The 20,917-nt window shown below is 46.1% G+C and overlaps 1 protein-coding gene across 1 annotated transcript; it reads right to left on the bottom strand.

Annotated features, from left to right (window-relative positions):
* Positions 1 to 463: 463 nt before the first annotated feature.
* On the bottom strand, positions 464 to 20,910 carry TRIM16 (tripartite motif containing 16). The gene is made up of 6 exons (XM_070395354.1): positions 20,375 to 20,910; positions 14,440 to 14,535; positions 11,096 to 11,329; positions 8,507 to 8,672; positions 7,945 to 8,040; positions 464 to 4,328 (listed from the first exon to the last, which is right to left on the bottom strand). The coding sequence occupies exons 1-6, from the start codon at positions 20,858 to 20,860 to the stop codon at positions 3,745 to 3,747; spliced, it is 1,662 nt and encodes a 553-aa protein (XP_070251455.1). The 5' UTR covers positions 20,861 to 20,910; the 3' UTR covers positions 464 to 3,744.
* Between the last annotated feature and the right edge of the window lie 7 nt (positions 20,911 to 20,917).

The raw sequence follows: 20,917 nt of genomic DNA, 5'->3' as shown, positions 1-20,917 counted from the left end.
TGAAACTCAAAACATTAAATCTAGAAGACACATACACCATATGTATACTGCATTATTTACAATAGTCAAGATATGAAAGAAATCTAGTGTCCATCAATAGATGAATGGATTAAGAACAATATATATATATCCCCAGCCAGTTTGGCTCAGTGGATAGAGCATTGGCCTGCAAACTGAAAGGCCCCAGTTTTGATTCTGGTCAAGGGCACATGCCTGGGCTGTGGGCTCAATCCCAAGTCAGGGGCTTGCATGAGGCAGCCGATCAATGATTCTCTCTCATCATTGATGTTTCTATCTCTCTCTCTCCTTCTACCTTCCTCTCTGAAATCAATAAATCTATATTTTTTAAAAAGCAACATTACTAAACTTATAAGAATATATATATATATGATTTCACTTATACGTGGAATCTAAAAAACAAAATTAACAAACAAGCAGAACAGAAACAGACTCATATACAGAGAACGTTTTTAAAAAATATACTTTATTGATTTTTTACAGAGAGGAAGGGAGAGGGATAGAGAGTTAGAAACATCGATGAGAGAGAAACATTGACCAGCTGCCTCCTGCACACCCCCTACTGGGGATGTGCCCGAAACCAAAGTACATGCCCTTGACTGGAATCGAACCTGGGACCCTTTAGTCCGCAGGCCAACACTCTATCCACTGAGCCAAACCGGTTAGGGCCAGAGAACATTTTGATAGTTGCCAGATGGGTGGCAGTTTTGGAGATGGGTGAATAAAGTGAAGGGATTAAGAAGTACAAATTGATAGTTACAGAATAGTCATGGGATGTAAAGTACAGCATAGGGAATATAGCCAATAATATTGTAATAACTATGTAGTATGTCAGATGGGAAATACATTTATTGGGATGATCACTTTGTAAGTTATGTAATGTCTAATCACTGGGTTATGCACCTGAAACTAATATAATATTGTATGGAAACTGTAATTAAAAATAAAAAAAATAATTAAAAAAAAAGAGTTGACATAGAATACATTTATGCAGTGGCTAAAATCGCATTCTGACTTTCCAGTTACAAGTGATCTGGTGATGGAACCAAATAATCTGGCACCAAAAGGAGCTCTGGATGAGTTCAGTTTTTGTTTGTTTTTCTTTCCAGAATGAGTCTACATAATGAGAGGAAATAAAGGTGGGTAAATACAGAAGAATAACACACACAGTTGGGAAAATGACAGAGAATATAAAATATGCCTTTATTTTCTTTCAAAAAATTATTTGTGTGTTTTAGGCAATTTTCAGTTTGGGAGCCAAGAAAAAGAATAAAAAAAGCCTTATCAGTTGAGGCAATGACAGAAAGAAAGCAAATATCCCCAACTGTCAATTTTGCTTTGATCTTTTATATCAAGAAGAAAAGTCTTGGAACTGAGAACAGATGAAAAGAGCTGAGAGGGAACAAAGTTCACAACAGGTAAGGAGACACCCAAAGGGTTCCTTTCATCTGAGCCAAGTATTCTGGTCTAAACAGATTATAACTCATGACAGACACATCTTGTCAATGTGACTAAACACTAGGCTTTATTCTTTGAGAAATTAAGGAGAATGGTAGAAGGTGGGAACAGGAAAATCGTTTTGATTTTTATAAAGAAAAATAAGGTAGGTTCTGGAAACAACAGACTAGTAAACGATGTCAGCCCACAGCAGAATTCTTAAATGGTTTATTAAATATTTTCTGACCATTTAGAGAAGTGACAAGCACCACCAGCCCACAGGGGCTCAATAAAATCAAAGCAGGCCAAGCGGATCTCATTTTCTCTTTTGAAAGCATAGTTAGACAGGAGCAGCAAGGACTGCAGACATAGAGATGCAGCAAGGAGTGCTTAGCTTGATCTCTGCCACTGAAAAGGAGTCTTCTTTGGGTCCAGCGGATAAAGGGGCAGAAGTTCTACCGATGCATAACTTACTGAGTAATTAAACCCAAAGAGTGTTGACTGCGTGCTGCAGGATTCTGTATTTGGCCCTACCCTAAACAATGTAGGTATCAACAAGATCAAGACTTAAGAAGAAAAGTACAGCAACAATTGTATAGGTGACTTTAGGCTAGGAAGGAGAGCTAATATATTGGAAATAGAGTCAGTAATCAAAACCACCTCAGCAAGCAGCAACAACGTAATGGAATTTAAAATTCAAGTAAAAAAATAATTCAATAGAATTCAAATTTTAAGAATTCAGTAAAGATGCCAAATCCTACACCATATATATTCTCAGATACAAATAATACAGGGTCTCTGGAAAAAAGTCAAGTGATGCTGTAATAATGTACTCTTCAGATAGGAACATCAGACTGCTCAAAGGCAAGACAAATAGAACAAGAGATGCTCTTAGTGCTCTTATCACTTAGGAAATTACAAGGGTTTCAGGAGCTCTGTCCCAGGAACAAGGGCAGTGGCGGGGGGCGGGGGGGGTGGGGGATGGCAGAGACCAAGTACGTATTTCTTATTATGAATCACAATATCACATTTTTGTTTTCTTTTCTCACCTACCTCTTTCCCAGGGGATCAGCAGCTGGATGAACAGGTTTGCTTTGACACAGAACCAGAAGTTACATTTTCTACAGGGACTTTCAGTTATATTCTCAGAAACTCATTTAAAAATAGTTTGTCATTTGCCTAAATAAAAAAATGTGAATGTTCGCCATAAATCTTATGGATTTCCACATCTGTGGAAAGAAGGGTGAAATGGCTAGGGGAGTGAAAGACCTGGAAACCATGAAGAAAAATGGGAAATAAAATGTAAAAACAAGAAAAGTGAGGAATACAGTGTGAAGAATTTCCTGGGAGGATGTGTTGTGAGAGCCACCCTTAAATATATGAAAAACTGTCCTTTGAAAGAGAAATCACAAGTCCACATACTCTAGGTGACTTCAGGAGAGAGGAATGAGACCCTTGCCCAGACAGAAGTCATGGGGTCTTAGACTTGGCTACACTAACACACTTCTTATCATCCTTGTTGTCCCAAAAACTCACAAGTGAGCCGTCTGCTACAGCACAGCTAGAGTCCCATCAGAGGTGGGGGCTGCAAAGAGATTTGCAAACTCTGAGAGGAGGGTTTAGGATGCTCTGTTGCCATGTAAACAGGTCATCATGTAGTTTATTCCCTTATACACAACACCCATGATCTAGTGAGGAAGGCAGCATGGTATAGTGGTTAAAAGTTTAATGTCATCCCTTCAAGTCTGAACCCCAGCTCTGTCACCTACTCACCATGTGACCGCAGTGACCTTGAGCAAGTTAACTATCCCCCCTGGACCATAGTTTTCCCATCTTCAAATTGGGGTTGATATGAGCATCCACCCATGGAATTGTATGAGGGTCCCTGGGTTCATGCACAGGAAGCACTCAAAACAGTGTCTGGGACCTAGGAAATGCGTGATAAAGTTAGCAATTTATTGCGATTACTCTGTGATTTTTTTTTTTTTATCTCCCTGAAGATTCCTGGTTACCAGTTCTAGGTACAATGTGCCATTCACCTGAGCAGACAGGAGGATGTCACTCAAAGATGAGAGACTCAAGAATCATTCAAAAGGGACTTTCACCTGAACATGACTACAAACTCGAAGAACAGCACAGCACAGAGCAGAAGGGAGAAGCCAGTGACTCTTGTCCTCATTCACAGACCCACATGTTTCTCAAGCCAGCGACCCCTGGCAGAGATTTCTGCCCCCGGAGGGCAAGCTGCTGCCCTGCGGTTAGCAAACGTCTGGAATGTGGATCCAGGGTCTAAGGAGCAGCCTCCACTGAGGTTGGTGCTGGCTTCTCAGGCTCCTCTCCCAGATCCACAATGCGGATGGTGTCTTCCTTCTTGGAAAGCCAGAAGGCTGGGTAGACTGGCTCCGAAAACTTGCAGTCAAACCTGTGAACCAGAGTCATGGCATCGGGCTCCACGCCGTAGAAGGAGAGCATCCCTCCCGGGAAGTTGATGTAGATGCCCAGCCTCCGGAAAGGGCCGGCTTTGAGCGGGGTCTCCGTGTCGCTGTGCCAGGCCGAGAACTCCTTCCCGTTCCAGTGCAGGCTCCAGGAGAAGTTGTTTCCTGAAATACAGCTGTTGCGCTCCTCCCCTTTCCGGTCGATGCCTTTGCAGGTCAAGCCGACGTAGGTGCCTGTCCCAGAGATTTCTATCTCGAAGTAGTACCTGTGCAGGTACAGGCTCTGCTGGGACAGCACCTGCCGCCAGTGCAGGAACCTGCTGGGGAGGTCCGGGTAGGGATGCTCCCAGGGTGTAGTATTGGTGACTTTGCGGTTGTCCTCCTGCAGCCTGAGATACCTGTGTGCCGTGTCAGGGTCAAAGGCGATATCACAAGCATCTGAGGAGATACGGAAGTCAGGGAGAGTAGGTCAGAAAGTCAACAGAACAACTCAAACCTGACCATCCTCTGTAGTATGAGAATACACCCATCTCTCTGTTCTGCTTACCCAGGCTGCTCTGAACCCTGGAAGACAGTTGCTGCCCTGTGGTTAGCAAACCAGAAAATGGAATACAATGTGATATTGTGATTTATAATAAGAAGTACATGCTTGGTCCCTGCACCCACCCCTTGCCGGCACAGAGGTCCTGAAACCCTTGTAGTTTCCTGGGTGATAGGACTGATTTTTGTTCTATTGAGGTGACTGGGGTGGGCCTCTGGATGGCTCCTGGATGGGGCAGAGACCAAGCCATGATTAAAAGGTTGGGATTTTCAGTGCCACCCCCACTTCTCCAAAGAAGGGAGAGGGGCAGAAAATGGAGTGACTTGATCGTGCCTACACGAGGAAGCTCCATTTAAAAATCCCATTAGTAGGCGAAGAGCTTCCATGTGGGTAAACATATCCACCCTGGGAGGTGACGCACCCCAACTCCACGGGACAGAAGCTCCTGAGCTCCGAACACGCCCAGACCTCACCATCTGTAGCTCTTCACCTGGCTGTACACCTGTGTCCACTACCATGTCCTGTAATAAACTGAGATCTGTGAGCTGCTACAGCAAATTAATCCAACCAAGGAGAGGTCATGGGAACCTACAATTTGTAGCCAAATTATATGGAAGTTGTGGGTAACGTATTACTTGTGAACAGCATCTGAAGTTGGGTAGGAGCAATTTCCTGGGACTGAGCCCTTAGCCGGTGAGATCTGACACCATCTCCAGGTAGACAGTGTCAGAATTGAGTTAAATCATAGGCCACCCAGCTGGTGTCTCAGAGAACTGCTTGTTTGAGAAACCAATGCACACACATGTTGGAAGTGGTCCCAGGTCCTTTTCAATAAGTCACGCCACTTCCTGTCTTTCTGAAGCTCGAATTGCTTGGCATTTCCTGTATTATTTGCTGAATTGAATCAAGAAATAAAATCCATAGATTCACTTATTCATTCTTTCAACAAATACGTGCTAAAAACCAGGCACAATTCTACCCAGTGTTGGCACATTTTATCCATTCTTTGTGTGTGTGTGTGTGGGCGGGGGGGGGGGGGGGGCGGCGGTTAATATATGACCAATATTTAGCCTGGTGAACTCTCAAAAAATCCCCACACATCTCTTCCCAGTCCCAGAAAATGATAGCACCTCCATGAACCCAGTTGCTCAAATCTCACTAAAGTTATTTGCAACATTTCTTTTGCTCTCATCCTTACCCCCACCTTGGCCGTCCTCACACACACAGGCATCAGCAAACCCTTTGGATGCCACCCACTTCTCTCGAGGGCACTGCTTCACCCACCCCCTCCCATGGATCTCGTCCAGACTAGGACTACAGGCTCCTTGCTGGTCATGTTGCTTTCACGTGCCCCCATCTCATACCTTCCCCAGGATGGAGCCACAGTGTTTGTTTCAGGATATAGGTCAAGGTGAATCATGTACCCCAGCTTATAGCCCTTGGGTGGTGCCCCTTGCTCTTAGGATAAAGCAGTGACCCCTCACCCTGACCTACCTGGCCCTGCATGAAGGGTCCTTGACTGTGTCTCTAGCCTTGTCAACTGTCCTCTCCACTGATCTCAGACACACCTAATACTGAACCCCCTTAAGGACTTTAGCACAGGCCGTTCTTTCCATGATGTCATGATCCTTTCAGGTTGCGGCTGAGATTCCTGTCCTTAAAGAGGCTCCCCGTGACTCCCTGATCCAAATCACTCCCATCACTGAGCACTCTGGCTTTTTTAAACTTCATGGTACTCATCACAATGGGTAATATATATTTTTTTTGTTTCATGCTTGTTCTCCTTCTTATCTGTAAGAGGCGCATTTTATGTGGGACTCTCTCCTGGGGTTCTATCTCAGAGAAGATGTGCATGATATGCTTGCCAAATGAATGCACATATTAAAGGCTATTTTAAAATCCATTAACTTAAAAAGTTCTCAGTTTAACCCGGAGCTTTCCCAATTCCTTTGGTAAGAGGAATTCTTAGTAGTCAATGAGACTACATCCTGGAATAAAGGACACAGCAGTGCAGGAAATTAAAGGCAAAAATGAGTGTAAACTGAGGACCATCAAAGGCATATAGTCTGCAACTGTTACTAAAAGTGGCCCCAACAGTATCCACAGTATCGCTCTTACCCACCACCAACTCCTTGGGCAATCCTTGGCATCCAGATATTGAACAAAGATGTTCCTCTCATTTAAGGGGATGAAGGACTCCCTGGAGGGTAGGTGATTCTATGTTTTGGGACAAGAAAGCCAGAATGGGTCTGGAATAGCCCTAAAAGCAATGATACTTCTAAGGATATCAAAGGCAGAATGCCAATGTTTAAAAGAGAAAGAGGCCAGCGTACAAGTGGCTCCAACTGGTCAAGGTGGCAATTTGAGCCCCAGAACTTTGAAAAGTGAAACATCTGAGTCTATAAAGGTTAAAGGTTCATAACAACATTCACATAGAAATAGTTAATATGGGGTGTACAAAAATATATTTGTCATGCAAAAGAAAATAGATTATATAATATAATATGTGTCATTTTTGTTTTAATGTTAAGAATGAAGGGTATTTGGCTTCTTGTATTAATCATATCTGTTTGTAAAATACAGATGTTCTTCTGCCAGGAGAAGGCAAGAATAAACCATAGAAACGGTGTGGAAACCAAGAGATCCTGGGAAAAGTCAGAGCAGTGGCAGGAGTAGGAGGCAGGCATCAGAACCTGAAGCTGCATGTGATAACTGGAGAAAAAGGGGCCCAGGAGTTGGTCAGCCAGGGGTCATCCCCAAAAATAAGAAGAAGCAGAGTTCAATGGCGTATTCCAAAAAGATGAATTAGCCATGTCGCCAACATGAGCCTTCACATGCAGATGCAGTCCTTCCTCTACTAGGAAATGAAACCTCATGGGCTTGTTAACCATCATGAAGTGTCGATTGGCAGCGCAGTGTTGTAATAATGCTAACAGAGCAGGTCAATACCACATCGTGACAGGACAATGTGTTATGCAATCCTGGCCAAGCCAGACTTCATGGGGAACTATTTGGTATCTACAAGGCTGTACAAAAGTGCCAAGGTCGTGAAAGACAAAGAAGGGCTGAGGGACCAGACCCAGGTTGGGGGAGTCTAAGGAGGCATGGAAACACCTGTGACCCTGGATTGGACTTTAGGTTAAAAAAAGGACATTGGTTAGAACACTTGGTGAGACGGGAATACATTTGTTGAACAGTTAGTATCACTGTATCCACAATGTTTCTTCCCAGGTTTTGATCAATGTACTGAAGTTATGCAAAGTGTTAACATTTGGAAAAGCTGGATAAAAAGTACAAGGGAATTCTTTGTCCCCTTTTTGCAATTTTTTTTAAGTTTGAAATTGTTTCGAAGTGAAAAGTTAAAAACAATTGTAATTACATTTTTCAAAATGTACCATTTAGGGATAGACCAAAGATTGCAAGAAGCTGAAACCTCTGTGAGAGAAGGCATTCCTGCTTCAGCAGAGCATGGCACTGACATCAATAACCAGGAAGAGAGCTGCTCACACTTACATTGGAGGAACTGTTGCCTGGTGCTGGGCTCAGGTTTTGAGGTCCGATACTTGCGCTCGACCACAGCTGACACTTGCGTTCTGATGTCATATTCCTCTAGAAAGTCAGAGAGTTGTGAATGCACACCTGTCCGGGGGGTCAGGAGAACTCAGAAGCAGGTCTTCCCAGCCACCCTTCCACAGGTTTCCTGGAGGGAGATGGGGCTGGAGCCTCATCATGTCTCAGAGAACCATGGTCACTGGACCACATTTCTCTCATGGATCAAGCAAAATAGCCTGAAAAAGATGTCAGACTGGCCTGTATTTCACTTAAAAGAATAGGTGTTAGCAATCTGAGAGACATAGAAATGTCAGCCAATGGCATGATGTGACTAGCCCACCTTATCTGGGTCTCAATTGTAAAATGAAATCAAGACCTGTCCATTAGGAACACAGTCTGGCCAAAGGATGGCTTTGAAAATGAGACGTGCCCCTGATTTCGCCTCCTCCCCTGGCGCTCTCTCTCACCTTCCCCATCAACCACTCTGAGAGACACACACCACAGCCCACAGGAAGTTTCTCACCGTCCTTTGCGAACTCCTGGAGCTTTTCCTTATAGTTGTGCAGCAACTGGACTAGGTGCACAGTGGAGTCCGTGATGACCTTGCGGATGCCCGAGAGCTTGTCCTTGAGTCCTATGTAAACGCTAGGGAAGGCACTGTCCTCGGTGTTCTTAAACTTGCAGTACTCCTGCAGGGAGGGAAGCACGGCGTTGCCCTGGTTTCTGCGTTTCCTTAACTGGCTGCTCTCCTCATTCTGTCCCCCTTTGCTGCTGTAAAATGGGTCGATGGCAATGTGCACTTCACAAAGGAAGTATGTCAGACGTGCAGCTCAGGGGCTAGCAACATAGAAACCACTTATTTTTTAAGCTGGGAAAGTGGGTTTTTAAAAATCAAGAGATACTAGATGCCCATGAGCAGCTCCAATACACAGCCCAGACTGGAGCCAAGAAGACATTTAATGCCAACAGCCAAAGGAGGTGATATTCCTGCTATGCTCACACCCTCAGGACTTTTTAAAATAATTTGGACATAAGCCACAGTGGGGAATGGAGGAACCTGTATGGTGCTCAGAGGTGCAGGGATAAGACCTCAAACAGGAAGGCTGGCTGCTCTCCCTGCCCGAGTTCACGATTCCCTCTCATTCTTGTACTGCGATTCGGAGTTTGAAAAGTGCTTCCGCAGAGATAATCACATTAAGTCAGTGATGCTTCAAAACAACGTGGTGATCAGGAAATGTTGCTTTCAGGCGTAACACGTTATCCAAACTCAAACGTAATTGAAGCATTGAAGAGCAGACTGGGTACAGCATAAAACTTAGCGATGGAAGCAGTTATACCAAAACGGTAAGATAGATCAGTGAGAAAGAAGAAACAGTCCAAACCAGAGAGCTGATAGAGAGAAAGGTAGATGAACATCGAAACACTGTATGTAGATTTTGAACCACACATGATAAAAGTAGCCAGTGGGGAAAGAATAGGTTATCCAATAGCTGTTGTCATGTCAGCTGGCTAGCAATTTGGGGAAAAGGAAATTATTTTTACCCAAAGTAAGTAAGTTAACTTATCTAAGATATTTTGTGCATATTGAAGTTTTTATGTTAAAGCTATAAAAGGAAAATGAAAAGAAAGTGTGTATATTCTCTTTGGAGAAATTCGTGACATGAAGGTAAATTTTGATTCATAGTCTCTTCGCGTTTTGATATTGGAAAGCAAGGAACTAACAAAAAGACATTCCATCCATATTTTTGTCTTTGCTTCTCTTTCTCTCACTCATTACAAGGTTAACTATGGTTGTCTGGGTGGTGGGAGTATGGGTGATTATTTTCCTTCATATTTTTCTGGTTTTCACACAGTAAACATTTATATTTGTTGTAACTAGAAGGGAACTTTTTAAAAAATGCAACAGAGAAAAATTATCTGTGTTTAGGGATATTGGATCTGAAGGAACTAATTATGTACTATGCCCTGATCCTTTGATAAGTGGTTCGAAAGCACACTCCTCTGAGTTCATCCCTCCCCCACCTGAAGTCCTCCACCGATTCTGTGACTCCTTGATGAAGAGCAAAGTTCTCTCACAGCCAGATGCCTGCCAGGCCTGGCCAGCCTCCTCTTCCATCTCTGGGAAAGCACCTAATCCCCCAAATCAGCGTGCTTTCTCAAACCTCCCTGCCTGCATACATGCTTTCTCAACCTCTGCCTGCATACATGCTTTCTCAAACCTCCCTGCCTGCATACATGCTTTCTCAACCTCTGCCTGCATACATGCTTTCTCAAACCTCCCTGCCTCCATACATGCTTTCTCAAACCTCCCTGCCTGCATACATGCTTTCTCAAACCTCCCTGCCTGCATACATGCTTTCTCAAACCTCCCTGCCTGCATACATGTTTTCTCAAGCCTCCCTGCCTGCATACATGTTTTCTCAAACCTCTGCCTGCATACATGTTTTCTCAAACCTCCCTGCCTCCATACATGCTTTCTCAAACCTCCCTGCCTGCATACATGCCTTCTCAAACCTCCCTGCCTGCATACATGTTTTCTCAAACCTTTCCCTGCATACATGCTTTCTCAAACCTCCCTGCCTGCATACATGCTTTCTCAAACCTCCCTGCCTGCATACATGCTTTCTCAAACCTCCCTGCCTGCATACATGTTTTCTCAAACCTCTCCCTGCATACATGCCTTCTCAAACCTCCCTGCCTGCATACATGTTTTCTCAAACCTCCCTGCCTGCATACATGTTTTCTCAAACCTCCCTGCCTGCATACATGCTTTCTCAAACCTCCCTGCCTGCATACATGCTTTCTCAAACCTCCCTGCCTGCATACATGCTTTCTCAAACCTCCCTGCCTGCATACATGCTTTCTCAAACCTCTCTGTCTGTATACATGCTTTCTCAAACCTTCTGAGCAGTACTCATCTGCCCTGACTGGTTTTAGCTTCTGGTTCTGCGAAGTCTCCCCTGCCCTGCCTGTTCTCCTGTGCTCTGCTGAATCAAGACCTGCCTCTCTGCCCTCCTTGCTCCCACTGTTCAGGGGGCAGCTTCTTCCCCACATCTGCCAGCTCACTCCCTGGTGGTCCTGTGCAGACACCTCTGCCCCCACCCAGCCGTACCTCCAGGAATAGCACGGTGTTGCTGATGGCAGCGATCCTCCCCAGCTCCTGCCTGCTCTTCTCCATCTCCGCGCTGCTGTGCTCCAGGTGCGTCTTGATGCCATTGGCCTGGCTCAGAGCAGCTTGTTCCTTCTCCTCCAGGAAGAGCATCACATCAGCCTGGGCCTTCCTCACGGCAGCAAGGAGCTCCCCAAACTGCTCCTCAGCCACCATCTTCACCTCTGACACTGACACCTGGCCAGGCGGGGAGGGGGGCACAGCAAAGAACCTGTTAGCAAGGCATCCACCGTTATCGAAGCTAAACACACCGAAACGTAAACCTGATAAACAGATTAAGGAACAATTTTCTATTGTAAAAGGAAGCTTTATTCTCATATGAACCCTGGGTTATGGAAAGAGATACTCTCCAGCATGTAAAAGGACATGTGTACCTGTCATTCACTTAGGCTCTCATCCACTGGATGAGAGAGTGAATTGTACGTGTGCCAGACGCCTTCCGGCTCTGACAGTCGGGCTGCTATTCAAAGTTCTAAAATCAATTCTCTACCAGGGAAACTCAAGAGTTTAGTGTACTTTATAGTTGTATTTATTGTAGTTAAACTATTATTTTGGCATCTTTGTACAAATCTGTAGCATGAATTAGCTTTCTTAGCATTTTGTTATATCTGTTTAAACAGCCCACTGAGGCCATCAGCGCCAAAAGCATAAGTAAGTTTATGGCATCCTGCCAGGCATGAAATGCTTAGGGTGTGTTTGGTGCAGAGTGAGTGCCATATTCAAATAACAGATAAACAAACTCAGAGTGATAGCTGTCACATGGCACTGTGCATGTGGGACATCCATCCATCCATCTTTCACAGGTGAACATCTTATAAATGCCTTCCTTCAGTCAGTCTCACATTTACAATATCCATCCAAGTTGTGGATGGTTTCCGCTTCTCTTTGGTATTTCTTAAGTACTGGTGCCTTCAGCTCTTCTAGTAAAAAGTTCTCTTTTACTATAGTTAAGATTTCTTAAAATATAGTAAAAATATTGCATTCTCATGAATAATGAGCCCTACACTCCTAGCCCTAGAACTAGATGCTAGGTGGTCTGGATGCTGGATGCCAAGTAACCTAGGAGATGGGTCCCAGGAGATCTTGCCACATCCAGTGGTCTGTATAATGAATGTCACTTGGATATCAGGTGGCCTGGGTATGTGAGCCCTTCAGGAGGGAATTGGGGTTCCTGGAGGTCTGGTATATGCAGATGGGGATCCAGGCATTGACACAGGTCTGGAAAGTTCAGAAAGTTTAAGTTCCCAGGATAGTTAGAACAAGATTAGAGTCTTGCCTCATGCCTCAGCCTCCATAATGTTAATAATGTTATCAGCTTTGTGAAAGTGACTTCATTTTATATATTTCCTATTTTCATTCTTTCCTCAGAGGCAACAAGCATTTATTTGGAATTAAAAAGAATTGCAGCTCAGAGAACACCAATTCCGGCAGAAACCCAAACAGTGTCCCAATTACAGGATGAGGGCAAGGGGTTATTATGAGGAAAAGAAGGGAATAACTACATGAACAGGAAAAAAAGAAATTTCTGTTGGTGCTAACAAGCTGGGTCACTCTTGAGCTGTACACGGCTCGTTTCTGATTCTTCTTCAGGAAGAGAATCCATAATTTTCAGTCCTTCTGGCCAGATGTTTGCTTTCCTATTGCCTTAGCAAGACAAGGTTGGTTTTGGCCTGGGATGTTGTGGGAAAGGAGAGGAATCCACTTACTCCCTATAATGATGACATGTAGGTTCCTCATAGAAGCATGATTTCATGAAGCTCAGAGGCATAAGACTAAACACAAACTTCAGGGTCCAAATCCCCCTCCCTAGAGGGGTCCTTCTGAGGAGGAGCTGTAGACAGGAGGCCTCAAATGATGCTGGTGGATTCACCCTTCCACTATTATGTGTAGCCTCTCACTCCTAAACGTTCCCTTGGAGAAGTACTTCTTCCTTGCATGTAAATGGAATGTGTGAAGGATTTAATTTACTGCCCAAATGATGACAAATAAAGATGATGGAAAGGAGGGGCCACAAACATATCAAAGTGCCAAAGGTGATGGAGTAAAGAGGATGGTGCACATGTCTGCCAATGTACTGAGTCATTCTTAGGTCAAGGAGCAACAGTCCCAGGTTCACCTGTTCCATCAGTCTGGAGGCCCCAGGCAAGTGTTATCATATCTCTGCCTTCATGTCCCTTGTACATGGTGACTTGGTGATAACTACCTCTCCCAGTTACCATGCAATTAGGAAGAGAGCTGGGTAGGAATCTAAGTGTCTGAAAATGAAAGAACATTTCAAAAAAAGGCAAGGTGCTCTGTGTGATTGTCCAGATTATGCTAAGCCTGGAAATCAACAATCTCTGAAGGTTTATAAGGCTTCAAATGGGCAATTGTTTTTCTTGTTTTCATATGATTATGTGGGTAAAAAAAGAGGTGTTTACCCTTCAGGAGCTAGTTAGTTGTAAACACTAAGGAGGAGGAAATTAAGTTGAAATGAATACATGCATTACATATGGGTAGGTAGATGGAGGGAGGGATGCATGGATGAGTTAATGGATGGGTGAGTGGATGAGTGGATGGATGGATGGATGGATGAATGGATGAGTGGATGGATGGATGGATGGAATAGAATCGTTCTTGTTATACAAAGATGCTGCTGCTGATTCACTGCCACAGGTTAGGTGTATTGAGTTCTCTTCTGAGTAGTGGTTATTGGTTTGCCACTAATGAGAAACATTTGTGGGACTTTTTGAGTCTACATACAGTTTATATGCAAAGTGGTCATAAAACCAGAGAGACTAACACTAAGTAGCCTGCACACCATTGACCTTAACAACTACCATCCACTAATCCAGCAGTTTTCAACTTTCTTTTCTGTCTGCCAAAACATGGGACTAGTGACACACATGCAGGTGGAGAAGCAAAGATTATGTGTGATTCCTGGAGCTCTATCTAAACACCCCCTGCAATCCCCCACACCCTTTTCTCCTGCTCAAGAAAAAATATACAAATGTAAAAATAATGCTGTTATTACAGGACTAGTCTTACTTTTACTCTATATTATGAAAAAGTAACTCACTTGCCAATTTTGAGCCTGAAACTAATTTCATAGAAAATCCCAACAGCAAGGTTAGCCACCCAGTGGTGTAGCTGACTGCATCTGTTCCTATAATTCTCATTTGCTGAGAAACCCCAAAGAGTCCCGGGGCCTGCAGCCCCATGTTCTACAACCCTGATGGGCCTAGCTGAGCCTGCAGCTGCATCCAGATGTGTACTGAAGCCTGACAGGTGACCCAGTCCAGCCTTACCAAAACGGATTTATGATTGGCTTGGAGCCTGGCAATGGCATTTTCATTCAACTTGAGTTTCCGCTCCAGGTCTAGCTGGGTGCTCCGAAGCTCAGCCTAAGAAAAGAAAAGGACAGCATTAAGTAGGAAGGAGTCCAATGCACACAGAAGATCCCAGGAGCCATAGCACTCTCCACCTACTTTCATGGAAAGGAGAGTTTGAGCTCGGAAGCTGCTCTCAAAGTCAGCCCAAAGCACCCTAAGTGGAGGTGCCCAGGGTCATCTGTGTGCCAGCACCTCCTGGCACCTCCCAGTGAGGGAGCACATACATGGTGCAGGCTTGTCATTATTTTCAGCAGTTATGTGGATTACCTCATATCAACCTGACCACACCCATATTAAGTTAAGGTCATTATCTCCATTTTACAGACGATAACATCAAGCTACCTATGAAAGGTGAACTATGGAGTTGAGTCCAGGCCATCTGACCTAGGCCAGAATAACCTAACAAGGAGCATGGGCTTGGAGCTGATGGAGGGGACCCCAGGCTTTCTACTCGGCAGCTGAGACTTTGAAAAAAATCTACTTAACACCTTGGGACCTCCATTTCTTCACCTGTGAAGTCCTAATTTGCAGGGTTCCTGTGAGAGTCAAATGAGGTAGCCTGTGTTAATAAGAACTCTACACAGTAGCTGGAGCATTGTAAATGCTGAATCAATGCCAGGGATGCCGTCACCTTCGTCAGTATCCTTAGTATTGTTGCTGCCACAGCTGCTTTCCACCTCACATTCTTGTTCACTCCTGGAGGCAGGTCTAGTGAACCAGCGAGGCAAGTGCCCACCTGGGAACCTCGGTTTGACCCCACTGCCCAGCTTCATCTCCTGGGACACCCTAAGCACTATCTGCCACAAAATGTGCCAAGGGATGAAACATAAGCCTTTGAAAACTTTCAAGGCCCTCTCACTTTCCTGCTTCCACAAGGGCATGAGACAGCAAAAAAGAAAAAGAATAGCTTTAGCTATAATTGCTTTTAATAGGTTGTCTGCTTTCAAAGCTGTGAGTCATTGTGCCCTAATAGGACTCAGAGGCTACAAATGAAGTGCCTCTCCTTTCTCCCACTGAAACCTGGGGGACACCCAGGCCTCCCAGTGAGGGAGCCTTGGCAGGCAGGTGCTGCTTGCTCAGCTCGGGGGCGCTGACTTGGAGTCGAGGGAACCCCAGTGACCTCCCTCCCACTCCTGAGACCTGATGCCCAGGAGTGAGAATGGGGGAGGGGATCTGGCCTATTTGGGGGCAATTGTGGAATCTTGATCTGTCTAAAACAGATCAAGTGGTCACCAACCTTTCAGACCTCATAGACCACCAGTGGTCCGTGCACCACCGGTTGGCGATTGCTGGTCTAAAAGGTTTACACAATGACCTTTTCCAGAGGAGGGGAAGGAACGTGAGCTGCTGTTTAAAAGTGGACACAGACACAACAGAGCAGCCTGGCATTGTGAGAATGTGGTGAAACAGTGAGCCCTGGTGTGAGCCAGAGCCACAGGGAGACCCCAGAGAGTCTCCAGGGAAGCACTTCTCTCACTTCTGCAAACCACCATAAAAGGAGAAAAAGGCTCCTACGAACCTAATGGTGACCTCTCTGAGTGAGTCACCCCAAGAGAAGTCACTCCTGTTTACCACAAAAGGTGGGGTCACTTTGAGAAACCAGTATCTCCAGTTGTTCCTCCTCCTGGAAAATGATGGGGTGGCTCAGACTCTGGCTTCAGGGTTTCCTACGATGCCAGCCATACACATCTCAGGCCAGGGCGCCCGAGCAGGACAGCAGTGTCAATGGTGGAGACAGCCCAACGTTGAAGGGCACAGAGTCCTGCCTGCTTCAGTGGGGCAATGACAAATGTACAAAAGGCACTGAATCTGGGGTCTGGAGACCTGGTTGCTGCCTGTACTACCTTCAAGTCATTTCATATCCCCTCTGGTGCAGGGCCACAGGACTATGTCACAGAATTGTCCTCGTTTCTATCTACAGGACAAAGGTGGCCACCCAGAGCTCCTTGGCCAGGAACCAGATTAGAGATGCAAATAGGAAGAGCAGAGACATGAGAAAAGAGCAGAACATTCTGTATTGTGGTCGTTCCTTGGTACTTCCCTCCACAGGATGCTGGTCCTTCGGGAGTGCATTTGGTTCCCACCTGACTTCACTCCTCAGTCATCGGTCAGAACCGGCCACATGCCAGCCCAGTGAACTAAGACATCCTCCCTGCTCTTGAAAGACACACCGTGCAGCCTGGTGGAATGTTTAAGAAAAACAAGTGACATAAGACTGAGTCCAAGGCACTCCTCAAAGTGTCTAGGAGAAATTCTCTTCCTGAGAGGCCTTCACTCACTGCCTCCCGGATGCCAGCAAACAGGCTGTGAGCGACGCTGGTCCACTGCTTCCCAGAGATGCACTGATATCGGGGCTCTCAGAAACTGGGCTCCTGTTCCACACGGAGGCTGTGTCTGCGGGCAGCACACAGTCCTGAGCTCCCAGAACCAGTGCTGAGGTTGAGTGTGATGGCCCGTCACTAATGGAATTCCAGATCTGAGTCAGGGCCCAGATCAGTCTTCCCTCCCTCAAGAACCCTGCCTGCCTGACCTCAGCACCACGACCACGCCCTCTTCGATCGCGTGGCAGCTGTGTTGCCCAGCCCTTTGGCATTCAGGGGAGCCAGAGAATGTGCCTTGGCTTCCTGTTCCTAAGGACAGACAGGGTAAATAGCATGGTCAGCCATGAGGACACTGCCCAGAGGAAGCACTCCATAATAAGTGATAAACTTGAGGAAAAACAGGAAAGAACCTTGTGCATTTTCTGGGGCAGAACAAACAGGACAGCAGTCAGAGAGAGTGCACACTTTCCCATGCATGCACCTAGCACAGCTCGCTGCACAGCTCCCCTGAGATGGGGAGGCGGGAGAGGAAGTAAGACCAGAGGCTCTTAGAAGTGCAGGGGCCTTGGGAAGCTGGTTTGGAGCAAAGGGAAGTGCTGAGGTCCCCATTAGGAAGAGTCTAGCAGAATAGAACAAATAATCAAAGAACACCCAGAACTCCCCAAACTCGGCATTTGTCCCCTGGGATAGCTAAAGGCCGGGGGAGCTTCCGAAAGGGTTCCTTGGTTAACTGAGATGTAAGTTGCTCTGCACTGATGCCAGATTTCGGCTACTTTGTGTCCTCATGGCTGACCATGCTATTTACAGTTTTCTATGCACAACATGCTTACTTGAGTAATTAGCCCTAACACGATCCAAAGTGACCTTCAGCAAGTGATGCCAGCAGGTTTGGGCCAGCTGAAGGGAATTTAATTTCGTCTAATAAGACTTTCAAAATAATCCTGCTGGCAGTTGCAGCCTCTTTGAGGCACTGGGTCTTCTGGGCTAGTACCTTGGGCCCCTGGCAGAAAACCTTTTGGCTCCTAAGATTTGGCAAAGCCATCTAGAGCATGGCTGCCACTTACAGAGTAAACTGACTATTTGAGCTGAAAACAAGGACCCAGGGTGGGCAGGACAAGAACTCTGTTAGGCAGACCAGAAAGCAGAGCCTGTGAATTGGGGCCATCGCCAAAAATCTGGGGTCTGGGGCTGTCAGACCGTGTTGAACACCATGATTGCCTTTAAGCACTAAAACCTTCCCTAGAACCCCTACCCAGCTGTCTTTACTTTATCCTACCAGTTCCCTTGCAGCGGTTCTCAACCTGTGGGTCGTGAACAATGAAAATACATCTGCATATCAGATATTTACATTATGATTCATAACAGTAGCAAAATTATAGTTATGAAGTAGCAACGGAAATAATTTTATGATTGGAGGTCACCACATGAGGAACTGTATTAAAGGGTCGCGGCATTAGGAAGGTTGAGAACCACTCTTAGGGCATCTGAATTTGGGGATCCACACATGCTCTACACAACTTTTTGCTCAGAATTGCAGTTACCCTAAGTCTCTGTAATGCATCAGTGTACACTACATTTAAAATGCATATTGTGTCTATGCTACTACAGGCATAGAACATTCCTTAAGGAAAACAGAAGGGCCCTGACCAGTGAGCTAAGTGGTTAGCATATTTGGCCCACACACTGAAGGTCCAGACAAGGGCACACACCTGGGTTGTAGGTTTGCTCCAAGTCCCCCACTGGGGTGCGTGAGGGAGTCAGCCAGTAGCAATCAATGGATGTGTCTCACATTGATGTTTGAGTTCTCTCTCTCTCTCTCCATTTCCCTCCTTCACTTCCGCTTTCTCTGAAAAGCAATAGAAAAAAATATCCTCAGGTGAGGATTAAAAAAATTTTTCAATTAAATTTAAAAAAGAAAACAGAAGGAAGTGTAGATGTTGGCATTCGCCTCTAGGGAGGGAGATGGAGATGCAGGATGGGGGTGGAACCATCTCCTTGTATAATCTATTGCAGTATTTCGTAGAGACTGATTTTCAACATGTACACACACCACTTTGCCAGCAAAGTGTAATTAAATCCAGACATATACCCAAAGGAAAAAGCAGTGCACTTTGTCTTACTATTTCTATTATATGTGTGGTAGGTTGTTAGTACAAAATAAAGTTAGGTTATCATATTGTGATCTTCGGGTCCTTCCCTCGGGCTCCTCCAGTGGGGTGGCTCCCAGGAGCTTTCACTCCTCTCTCCATGACTTAGTCATCTGTGCGAGTTTAGACTAATGTGGAGACTAAAGATCGCCACCTCACAGAGTTATCTGAGGACTGGGTGGGAAAATCCACGGAGAGCAGTTAGCATGTAGCAGTGCTCAGTAGAGACTAATTTCCTCAGTTGTATGAGCTTTTCCCTTTGACCTGACTATCTGTTCATGCAGAGCCTGTTCACGGTTATGAAAGTAGGGAGTTTCCCTGACACTGGAAACTCTAGAAACCATTGTCGAGTGGCTCCCAGAGTTGGAAACAGAGACTCACTGGCATCTGGGCTACAGCACTTTTCAAAAACAATTCCCACTAACACTAATGGGATCTATGCCTAAGAAAGGGCAGGGGGAGGGGCCTGACAAGTAAACTACCCTTCCCAGAAGCCTCCTGACTGACAAGACAGGCCTGCCCTATGAGCAGTGAGCAGCTCAGAAACCGCCAGCAGTGCGAATACAAGGAAATGTGGGACAAAAGCAACTGCACTTCCTCACTGGGAAGTGCAAGGCTGAGAAACAAAGTACACAAAGTTCCTAAATCCATTCCCAAGAACGCTAGGCTCTCAGCTTTAGGGATAGTTGTTCTAGAAACAGTTCCCCTATCTGATGTGAATAAAATTACAGGTTATGAGTATGGTGTTTCTATCTCTCCTGATTCCTCTATCTGATAAGGAACTTGTATTTTCCCAGAGTCAAGCTTCCTTGACATTGTGCCTGGAGGTAAGTTTCCAACTCTATGTTATCTTAGCCCCTTTCAAGCTCTTGAATTTCACCCTGGGTACCTCTAGGGGGGCACTTTCTACTGGTCTCCTGTTTGGGGGAGAGGGAAGAAGAGAAATTAGGGGAAAGGTTTGATGCTTTTTTCTTGAATTTATGCCAAGCTTTACATTTCATTGACTGCCACAGAGACCTAGGCAAAAGGGACCATCTCTGCCCCAAGCCCCAGAGCTTCTGCACCCCACATCCAAACATGTAACAATGACGGCAGCGGCATGAAAAACAGCAGGAAACAAGCCAGCATGGGGAGAGAGACACAGGCAGAGCCATAACGGAGCCAGCAGGACTTCCATGGGGGCAGAGTGACCTACTTCAGTTTCCAAAGCCAAATGAAATAGATACTGCCACTGGGTGCTGCCAGCTACTGGGGTAATGTCCTTCTCAGGTGAACCCAGAGCTCAGAAGTGAAGTGAGCACCCTGGGAGCTGCAGTGTGGCCCAGCCCCTCCCCGGCACAGCACCCTCCTCCCTCCCTCTCCCAGGTGGACCCCGGCACTTGCCTCCTTGTCCCTGCGGGCAACATTCAGGGAGACTGAGGCATGGCCCTTGTGCTGGTCCTGACCACACTCCTGGCAGATGCACTGGCGATCCGGGCGGCAGAAGGCGACCAGCGGGCTGTGGTGGGCAGGGCAGGTGGGCAGGTCCCGGTCCTTCACCGGCTCTGTCAGCTGGTGGCTGTGCAGCTTGCTGTTCTCCCGGTGCGGCCTCAGGTGCTCCTCACAGTAGTTCAGCATGCAGGTCAGGCAGGACTTCACCGCCTTCACCCTCTGGGTCCCCAGGCAGAAGTCACATGGGATCTCCTCCTCACCACCGCCACCATCCTGGGAGCCAGCGCCCGGACCCTCCACCTCTCCCTGGGGGCTCTCCACGGAGCCCTTGTCCTCTTCTGCTGGGCTGGCTGACCCGGAGTCTGGGCTGAGAGTGACCAGGGAGTGAGCTGTGATCCCGGGCAGCGGCCCTGGGGCCATCAGGTCCAACTCAGCCATCTGGAAAGCACTGCGGCAGAGCTTTCCTGCTTCTGCTCCTGGGCCCAGGATCCTTGA

The sequence above is a fragment of the Myotis yumanensis genome, unplaced genomic scaffold (assembly GCF_028538775.1).
Source record: "Myotis yumanensis isolate MYYU_CA2020_CCGP unplaced genomic scaffold, mMyoYum1.0.hap1 SCAF_16, whole genome shotgun sequence".
Lineage (NCBI taxonomy): Eukaryota > Metazoa > Chordata > Mammalia > Chiroptera > Vespertilionidae > Myotis > Myotis yumanensis.
The sequence above is the reverse complement of the archived record's forward strand: the minus strand, read 5'-3'. Positions and strand labels throughout refer to the sequence as shown.